General features: G+C 41.2%; 1 protein-coding gene across 1 annotated transcript; it reads left to right on the top strand.

The window, feature by feature from the left end:
• Positions 1–3: 3 nt before the first annotated feature.
• On the top strand, positions 4–8140 carry LOC140265483 (uncharacterized). Its single transcript, XM_072361412.1, has 4 exons — positions 4–156; positions 297–378; positions 2064–3011; positions 6579–8140. The coding sequence occupies exons 1-4, from the start codon at positions 109–111 to the stop codon at positions 6743–6745; spliced, it is 1245 nt and encodes a 414-aa protein (XP_072217513.1). The 5' UTR covers positions 4–108; the 3' UTR covers positions 6746–8140.
• Positions 8141–10075: the final 1935 nt, after the last annotated feature.

Here is a 10075-nt window from a genome sequence, read left to right as displayed (position 1 = left end):
GGAAGGAAAAAAAAAAAAAAAAAAAAAAAAAGGGAAAAAAAAAAAAAAGCCAAACAGAAGGTATTGCTGATAGAGGGCAGCACGGGGCTTAAGGAGGAGGACGACAAAATGGCGGCGCCCTCACTGTTGTGGTGTGGGCGGGCGGCTGTCCGCAAGGTGGGGGTCTTACAGCTCTCCCAGCTCCAAAGAACTTCGGCCCGGGACCTCTTCGAGGCACGGAGCGGCCGCTCTGGCCGCTCCGTGCCTCGGAGAGGCCCCGGGCTAATGGCTGAGAGCTTAATGTCTGTGTATTTCAGGCGGTGCGGCCGGAGGCCTGGGGGTTCCGAGGGGCGACGCTGTGCACCCGGCCTGGAGGCTCCGGGACGCCGCCGGTGACCAGTAAGATACTTCAAAGTTGATTTTCCTAGAGCTTTTTGATTTCAGAAGGTGCCAGGAGACCTGCCTACCACTGTCGACCACCTGCTTTTCCTGCATATGATTATGCTTAGTTTATGTATGGGATGTAGCTATCTCTTTCAGGTTCTAGTTACACCAGGGTGTGCACATTTTGATTAAAGTATTTTTCCAGCAACACTTCCTCGTAATGCTGAAGTTCAATGCTATCTGCTTTCTTAATTTCTTAAGACATCTTAGTACTAATACTTAAGCTTTTTCTTAGGCTTTGCTGGTATGTCTTTCCTATGGGCATTCTTGAGTTCTTCCCCAGCAGTTCTTTGAAGACTTCTTTAGCCTTGAGGGATGCTTTCTTAAATATTGGATTATTCAGGCTGCTGTGTTTCGCTGTCAGTCTGGACAGGGAGTCAGATGTCCTTCAAATGTGATTGCCAGTTCTCTTGCTTCCCCCATCTGCTTTCCCCACCCTGTACCTTTAGTCCAGCAAAGTTACATGTCTGATATTCTCTGAAAGTATTACCCAAATAGTAAACTGATAGTATATTCTGTATTATTTGCATCTATTTTAAGAGCTCTGTTTTTCTGTTTTCGGCTTTTAATTAGATGTATCTGTCTCTTCCGTGATATTTTTATCTCAATGTTGTTAAAGGCTTGCTTCTATTCAGAGCTACTTACAGTAACTACTTAAGTCATCCAATGTATTACTGTAGAGCATTAGTAAGGGGAAGAAAACTGCAGTCTGTGTTACAGTCTGGTGAAGAAGGTCTGGGCTTCCAAACCATGCAGATATATCTGCAAAAAAGGTGTGGAAATCAGTTGAACTGCACTGCAGGTTGGGGGGAAAAAAAAGTGCAGCTTGTATGGATGGAATGGACTTTCCTGTAGCAAATAACAGTAGTGAATTGTCTTTTTAATGTGCTTTCAGTCCTTTTTGGCCTCCTGTTTTCTCTAATGAAAATTGTATTTGCTGTTGATCTGCTTCTGGAGCCTCTGTGAGGGAGAAGATAGACAGACAGGCTCAAAAGCATCAAGAAGCTTTCTAAGGTTTTTTTTAATGAAGAGATATCAAACTAAAATGGGAAGTGGAGATAGGAAAAATAGCATTAAACTGAGATCCAGTTCAGTTGGTAGATCATGCAGTCCTATGAACTAGTAATGCTTTCATGCGTGGCCTGAGTAATCTCTTGCACTAGTACTAGTTCCTTGAGAGTCATCCCTTGCTACCGCTTAAAAGATAGTGTTAGACAACCTCTTGGAATAGTTAGATCTGTTTGCTATGTCTTCTGCTCTGCTATCCTGCTTCTGGACAAATATTTGAAGATTTCTGCTGACAAGCTGTCTGAATGTTCACCAGAGATTAGGAGGTGTTTGTAACCATCTCCAGTGATGCAGAATTGACGCACAGAAAGAAACCAACTCTTGCAAGGAACAAAAGATGTTTCAGCATCGCAGCAGCAGAAACTGTTCAGTGCTAACTAGCGCTCTAGTTTCTGTAGCTTGAAATGCCTTAGAGCTTTCTGCTTCATGTCTGTGTTCCCTTTAATCACTTTGTCATTTGCTTTTTTTACTAGACTGTGCCGGAAAGTTAAAATTAAATGGCTAACATCACTCATTAACTGGGATGTATGTATAACGATGGTAATTGTCTTTGTGCCATTCCCTTTATGTAGTGGCACCACAGGGAGGCACCAAGATACTAGCCACCAAGGCAACAGTTGAATTTCCTAACTCTCACCCAGTATCTGCAAAAGAAGGTGGGAGCACACTGAATACTAATCCAAAGGAAGCTTCAAAACCTGATGAGGATCTGAGAACGTTGATGTCAAGAAAAACTGTGGTTGCATTTCCTCAACGAGTGATTGTTTCTTCCCTTGAGGAGGCAAGACTCCATAAAATCGCAAAAGGAGGAGGCATAAGGAAAGAACTAGCTGAAGAGGAAACTTCATCTTCATCCAGCTCAGATTCGGATTCCAGCTCAGATTCTGAAGAAGAAAACGATGATGGTGATGAGTCAGGAGTTTCCATTAAAACCAGAGTGGAATTTCCTAGGCGAGATTGTGTCTTTTCTGAGAACACACTGATAAAGAGATCACAGCTGCCAAAAGATGGCTTGCCTCAGAAAGATCACAAAGCATATGTAGCTAAGAAGAAGCCAAGCAAAACGGAAACTGATGTACCTGCTGTCAAGCAGGTTGCATTTTCTAAAGCATCAGTCAGTCATGAAACATTAAAATCCAAAGCAAGAGCCCTGAACACAAAATCAACTCCTAAAAAAGCAGATCGGCAGAAGCTGGTCTTAGAACCACACTTAAATAAAACCCAAGACTTGACAGATGCCACTCTGAAATCTCATTATTTGGAGGAAAAGTCCCTGGGAGCCCACCCAGCATCTACTCAGCTGAAAGTTCCATCAGCGACTCAGGAGGACAAAAAGCAAAACCTGATATCCAGAAGGGAAGGAAAAAAAGCAAAGGAGACACAGAAATCAGCAGCGGTAGAGGTAGCTCCTCCTATACTAGAAGAGGAGATTTCTGAAAGCACAGTGTTGGTGATGGGTACAAAGGAAGAGACTGTTCAGGAAGCAGGAATCCAAGCTGGAGAAAGCAGCTCCATAGATGGTACACCTTTCATTTGTTTGACCTATGGTATAGATTCTTCTGGGTTAGGGCGTGTTGTTTATATGTAGTTTCCAAGTCATCTCTCTGATTCTCTGATGGTTATACTGAAGCTAATGACGAAGCAGTGACTTTCCAGAAGATAAATTCTTGTTCACTGCTAGTTTTTATAAGAAGCTCTGTAGCACTCGGTTTCCAGTTAAGTTGTGAAAGGAAGCTGTCTGCCACTCGCTGTACGTCCAGTTTCATAAGCCAGTTGTTACTGATAAAAATGAAAACAAAATTATAAACAAAACGATAGGTTTTGTATGACAGAGCCCATTTTCCTTCTTTTTTTTTTTTTTTTCTCGGGAAGTTTAGGCAGCTTTCAAATTTCAGTAGACTTCAAGAAGTCATAGTGTGATACCAGAGAGATGCGTTGATTCTGAGATTGGTAGGTTTTAAGAAAGTCATGTTGAAGTAACATAGAGAAGAAAGTCATGTTGAAGTAACATAGAGTTGACCTCATAGCCTAGTTCTTGTTGAGAAACAGAGAGCAGGTGGTGGGTTTTTTTTGTCTGGTTGAGTTTTTTTGTTGCTGTTTTTTGTTAGTTTGTTTTTAGGAAAAAGCATCATGCACTCCTTAGCTATGCTTCCCTTTCCAGCTTAGCTTTCTTGGTTGCCTCCAGTCCTGTTAACTTTCCTACTGATTTCATTCTGTGTATTTCAATAGTAAATCCTCCTCTGTCGAGATCTTTTGTGACTTGCCATTCTTGATTTCGTACTTAGACAGCATACTATTCTTAAGACCATACTTTTGATTGCTTCGTTGAATTAAAAAACAAAAGCAAACTTGTTTGAAGCAGAAGCAGCATAATTATAAGGCTGTAATGATAGCATCCTTCCAATGATCCTTGAAGAAGAGGCCCTTGGGGGTCTTGGTGGATAGCAAGTTAAACATGAGCCAACAGTGTGCCCTTGTACCTAAGACCAACAGTATTCTAGGCTGTATTAGGATGAGTGTTGCCAACAGGTAGAGGGAGATGATTCTTTTCGCTCGTCGCTGGTTCAGCCACACCGTGAGTGCTGGGTTTCCAGTTCTGGGCTCCTTGGTACATGAGGCATGAAGAGATTCAAATATGAGTAGGAGAAGGAGGACTTGGTCCTGAAATGTGCTCACAATTCGTAGTGAAGATTACAGCACCTCATAGATCTGTTGAGACAGCTTTCACTACCCTGACACTGTAAATCCAGGGTAAGATTGAGCCTGTGTGACAAACTTTTCCTGTGGATGTATGTAACAGCCATGTCTCAGATCTCTTTTCCACATAGCCACACCAGCAAAACCTTTGGGGTAGACCTGGCTATTCTGAGAAAATCACTTTGCTTTTGAGCTCCTCTTGCTGGTGGTAGGGCTATGACAGCAGAGAATTTTCTCCTAGCTTTGTGCTGCGTCCCCACTAGAGGACACTGCTGCTGTGGCTGTGTGGGAGGCAGGGGCTAGGACAGGTGAATTAACGCACCTTTACAGATGGTGAAACATCTTTGGGTGTCAGGGAGTAGCAGAGTAAAACCTAACTACACTGTTCAGCAGCATTGCTGCTGTCTGCAGGGTATGTCCTCTCTTCTTTTTGTGACCTTCTTTGGAAACAGCTACTGCTGTTTATTGTTTACAGTTAATGATTCCTCTTGTAGTCTATAATTCTGTCCTGTTCCTGTATTCTTTCGCTCATCTGCAAAGTCTGCAGCAAGCATACAGGAGATGTAATAGTTTTAGTAGTTTCTAATGTAATAGTTTTTCTCATTGGAAACCTAGATGTTGAGCTGATATCATCCACTTGGTAGAACAGACATGCTATGCAGTCAGCAAAAAACTGCTGACTTCAGCTGCTCAATGAGAAGCAAAATAGTAGCATGGTAACACAGAAATATCCCTCTGATTCATTGCAGAAGGACATCCTGACAAATCCTTGCTCTTAAAGAGAGAAGGCATAGAAGAAGTCTGAAGTGCAAGGAGGATGAAGTCAGAGATAAATTTTTTCCTTGGAAAAGCCAAGTACAGTGTATTTGGGCAGGGAAAGTGAGACTCCATCTGCTTTTCTTCCTGAGCATCTGTCTCTTAATTTGGAACAACTGTCTCTTGCAGGTTGAATGTGCACTTCCCTACGCCTCCTTGTTCTTGGGGCTATTTGCAGCGAAGCCTATATCATCTGGCTTTTATATGTGTAGTGGTGCCTCCTGCGAGCTGTCTTAGTAGGAACTGAGCAGCAAGGAAAGGGGTATTTCTTTTCATAGGTTGTGTGTTGCTTTGCTGAACCCGGAGCTTACTGCATGGCATTTGATAAGCAAGCCATGCTAAATTTTATGTATACACACTCTTAAAGTAGTAGCGTTACATTGCAATAATTGTGTCATAATTAAAGGGAAATTCTGGTTCTCAATTGCTTGAGTTCTTGTATTTTTATTGTAGGCTGTTGCATTATAAAAAGAAGCCTAATATGGTCTAACATAAACCACTACATGCAAATTTATATGAGGAAGCTTTTCACTAGATTATGCTTAATGTCTTTCCTATTGCTATAACTCTGGGCATGTGAGAATAAATTAATATTGGAAATAAAGCTTTATTTCTTGTAATTTCCTTGGTTGTAAAATCAGCCCGTACCAGGATGCTTTTATGTAAATAGTACTGCCTAAATTTGCATAATATTTTAAAAGTGAAAGAATTAATGTTGGTTTTAATGTGAAGTGAAGAGTTCTGAACAACACCGTTAGATTGTTCTTTTAGGAAGAAGAGCTGATTACAAGTTTTGAAAGATTCTATCACAATTACTTTTTTTTCTGAAAGAAAGAAAATGTGTATCAAAACCTCTTAATATATTATTGTTTGTATAACCATATTTGAAATGAAACTGTGAAGATACCAATAATTCAGTCACTTTCCCCATGGAAAAAAATCAGTCTATAAAGTAGTTCTAAGAGCTGTATCTCTCAGTCTAACATGGCGATATATCATTTGCACTGCTTTTTTTTTACCTCTTCTGACTTGTTAAGAATGTCACCTACTGTTCTGGCTGAAGTGAGAACCACGGCGAGCCAGGAAGTGTAGGCATATGTCTTTAAAATACAAATAAGCTATTCTACCCAGTTCTCCCCCAGCATTAGGTGCTAGTTTGGATTTGAAAACCTGTGCTCTAATAGATGGCTTGTACAGATTCCTGTTCTCTTTTTGCATACTAATGTGCTTCTTTAGGATCAGACAAGGTACCTGCAAAACCTAAACTTATCCTTTTGTTAGAGTTGATGACTATTTAATTTAATTTTAATATTGCCTCGATCATCATAGAATCATAGAATGGCCTGGGTTGAAAAGAACCACAATGCTCATCTAGTTTCAATCCCCCTGCTATGTGCAGGGTTGCCAGCCACCAGACCAGGCTGCCCAGAGCCACATCCAGCCTGGCTCTGAATGCCTCCAGGGATGGGGCATCCACACTGTTCAAGTGTGTCACCACCCTCTTGATGAGGGATCTGAATGTTGCCTTCTCTTGTTGTATCCCTGTAGTCACCAGTTAATGTTTGTTTTCACAGAGGCTACGGCAGCTGCTCAGCCTGCTCCAGAAGAATTTGATAATTCTACCTACAAGAACCTCCAGCACCATGAATATAATATCTATACCTTCGTTGATTCCCTTGTGGATCTCACAAAATTCAGGCAGCCACAGCCATCGTCTGGAAGACCATCACCAAGACACTGAAAGAACTACAGTTAAATGCACAAGCAGAATGATAAATTCTTCTATTTAGCTCTCATGTATCATCTGTTATGAATCAATAAATGCATGATAGGTAATGCTTGAGCTTTTGAATAGTTTTTAGTTCTTGGAGTCCCTCACTTCCTGATTTTTATGATCAAGCTACAGGTCAATGAATCATCAGCAAATAAAAACAGGCTTTTTATCTCTCAGCATATATGCAGTGTAAAACTGTCATGACTTTTCCATGTCTCCAGAATTTTAATATTGACCACATAGTGTGTCAAGGGAAGTAATGGCTTCTGTGATGTGTCTGTTCAGTACGTGCTGTGATTTTCACATGGTTCTAGCGGGTATTGTTGGAGATGCTCAGGGCCAGCTTGGAAGGGGAGGGGACCTGGGCAGCCTGAGCTGGTAAGGGGGCAGCCCTGCCCATAGCAAAGGGGCTGGAGCTGGGTGGGCTTTAAGGTCCATTTTGACCCAAATGATTCTGTGATGTCCATAATGCAATGGGCTGTTTGCCTTGCACACAAATGTTTTCCAATTTAGAGGTTACACTTACTCTGGTTTTGGATAAAAAAATCATTGGCTGAAATGTAACCTGCTGTTCTGCTGAGTATGCTAGCGTCCAGGTTCTGCAGTAGTTAAAGCCATTTAATGTGTATGAAAACATCAGTGAGCAGCTACTACTGAATTATACCACACTGATTGAACTTTGAGAAGTAACACATTTCTACGAGTTATATTTGCATGCTATTTAAATGTGACCTAAGCCGCATTAAGGAAAAAAAACAAAACAGCTCCTATAATTATTTTTTTCACTGGGACTGTTTCTGTTCCCACTTTTTTTTGTACCACAATCAAAATGAATGTGGTTGTGTCCAGCTCCTCTCTCGCTCTGCAGAAAATGTGAGAAATGAAGCACTTCTCAATCTGTATTATCAGCAGTTACAGTTGGTCTCAGTGAATTTTGTATTTCCATCCTATTAGTAACAGTCTTCTACCCTCTGGGAAAACTTGCCTTGATGACCACCAGCTGTTGTGGGTTTGGTTCCATTTTGGTTTCTTGTTCATTTTGTTTTTCAGTGTTAATTGGTCTTTGTGCTGTTGTACTTGCAATAGCTGCGGTGTTCTCTATCACCTGTCTGTATTCTTTCAAGCATCAGAATATGCAAGATCAAAGGGAACGGGGAGTCAGCTTTAGTAGTTTGTCTGGATACTGGACACAAACCCCTGGGTGCAATTACTAGGACAGCTATTTTGCACTCTGAGTTGGCAAAAAATGTGGTAAGAAGGATCAAGAGGCCTACATCAATCTGCTGTTTAGATTTTTTAAGTCAGAAACCTTTGGCGAGCAATTTTATTGTCCTGTAAAAATTAAAAAGCATATTTCTGACTCTTAGCTATGAAATTCTACATCAGCAAACGCATAAATCCACACGCTTAGGAACAGAGAGCAGAAAGTCACTTTGAGCCACCAACGGTAGGTGCGCTGTAGTTGGGAAAGAAATTTGCTGCTAGCATTAAAAAGATGAATAAGGAAACGGGTCTTCAGAATGAGCTCTCGGACACTTCCCTTATTAAGTGCCCACTGGAGGGCCACTGTAAAGCTGCAGTGTTTTGTCGTTAGCTGAAACTCAGCATAGTATGCGGTTTAGTCTGTGCTGGTGCGTAAATGTGTTCCCAGTTGCTTATTTTACGATGAGGAGGCTGCAAGCTGTTGGAACCTAAGCAGTAGAAGTAAAAATTAAATGGTGAATTAAATGGTGTCCATTAATATGCTTATGTGTTTGCTAAGCCTGCTCACAGTGGCTGTCATCGTTAGCTGTTTGGAATCAGAATTACTCACCTAATGCACTTTTTATTTCTAAGGAGGGTTGAGTGCCTTGTGGGGTTATCTTCACACACCTCTGAAATCAAGCTGGAAAGTCAAGCAACTTCATAATTCTAGTACGTTTGGTATGTGTCTACAAGGAAACATACAAGTGAATCAGTCTGGGAAGGGAAGTAATGGAAGTAAAGGCACAACGCAGACTTTTTCCCACTGTTGTATCCCAGACTTCAAAGGAAAAGGCTTCATTTTTTGGTTGTTGACTGTTATCTGATGTTATTGTGTTTGAGTCATATGCTAACATTTAAATTTCAAGCAGGATGTGATACAATATGCTCGTACTCTGTGATGTTATGATGATGAATAACTGCCTTGCTCTGCTACGCACTTGTCAGATACAGTCAGGAAACTTGTTTTAAAGAATGCAGAGTCCGGGATACCAACATAATTCCTGGAAACACTCAAATGTGAAAGAAAGAAATCAAGTCACAGCTTGGGTTTTGTGAAAATCTGTTCTGTAGAACCAGCATAGAATTCAGAAGTGGGGTTTTCAGTAGGAGGTAGTGTGCCATTGTGGGAGTACATGAAAATATGGGAAGTGGGATTTGCTGATTTCTCATTAATGAAGGTGAAACTCTTGCTTCCTTTGTTGAAGGGAGTGGTTTTCAAACTTCAAGTCATTTGAAGCTTTTCTCATGTAGCAAATGAGTTCCTCGCCAACAAGACTGCTTTAAGTAGTTCCCTTGCATGTAGATCTTTCACAATGAAATTATGAACACAGACGTTTGTGGACAGCAGTTGAAAACTCTGAGTCTAAGGTCTAAAAGTAATGATGAAAGCATAGATTGTGCTGATTACTTGAAGTATTGCAAGGTCAAGATTCTTTTGGTCCTCGTAGTCCCTCATTTGGCAACCCTTCGTGATAACCAAGGCAATCCGCAGCACCATTTTGAAGATTTATCTTAAATTTGAGACATGAGACTTTTAACTGGAGGTCTTCCAAAGTACGTCCCTAGATTTCAACAATCCAAAAACATTCAGTGCATCTTGCTCTGCTTGCCTGTAAATTCATAAGCCATAAAAGATCTGCCTATAGTCTTTTCTCTATTGTCTAAGCTACTTGTACAATTATATTGTCTACTCTTACCTGAGGTTGGTACGTAGTTCTTCCTTTTCCTACTCAAGGAAATGGGAACACAAGAATACTGCCTATGTTGTCGGAGTCTGCTGAAGATCTGTAGCAGAGCAGGAATTCCCATCTTTTTGCTGATCAGTATCACACAGCTCACAAGTAGGCTCAGATGCGACTCTGTGACCTTGAGGTATTGGGGAAGAAGAATAGGGGAAGCAGCTCTAATTCATGAGTTGGCCCAATCAATGACTACTCCCTTACTGAAAGGGAGGAAGTAGAAAGTGTGCTCACAGTATCCTGAAGGACTGTAACATTAGAATAAAGGAAATTGTGGTTGGAAGCAACATCCTGAGACTGAGAGCCCTCTGCT

Source organism: Excalfactoria chinensis, unplaced genomic scaffold, assembly GCF_039878825.1.
Source record: "Excalfactoria chinensis isolate bCotChi1 unplaced genomic scaffold, bCotChi1.hap2 Scaffold_998, whole genome shotgun sequence".
NCBI classification, from domain to species: Eukaryota; Metazoa; Chordata; class Aves; order Galliformes; family Phasianidae; genus Excalfactoria; species Excalfactoria chinensis.
The sequence above is the reverse complement of the archived record's forward strand: the minus strand, read 5'-3'. Positions and strand labels throughout refer to the sequence as shown.

Excerpts from the sequence above, each read along its gene's own strand:
- LOC140265483 (XM_072361412.1), top strand. The coding sequence starts at position 109 with ATGGCGGCGCCCTCACTGTTGTGGTGTGGGCGGGCGGCTGTCCGCAAG. Across the intron at positions 157-296 it reads GGCGGGCGGCTGTCCGCAAG|GCGGTGCGGCCGGAGGCCTG; the intron begins GTGGGGGTCTTA and ends TGTGTATTTCAG. Across the intron at positions 379-2,063 it reads CGGGACGCCGCCGGTGACCA|TGGCACCACAGGGAGGCACC; the intron begins GTAAGATACTTC and ends CCCTTTATGTAG.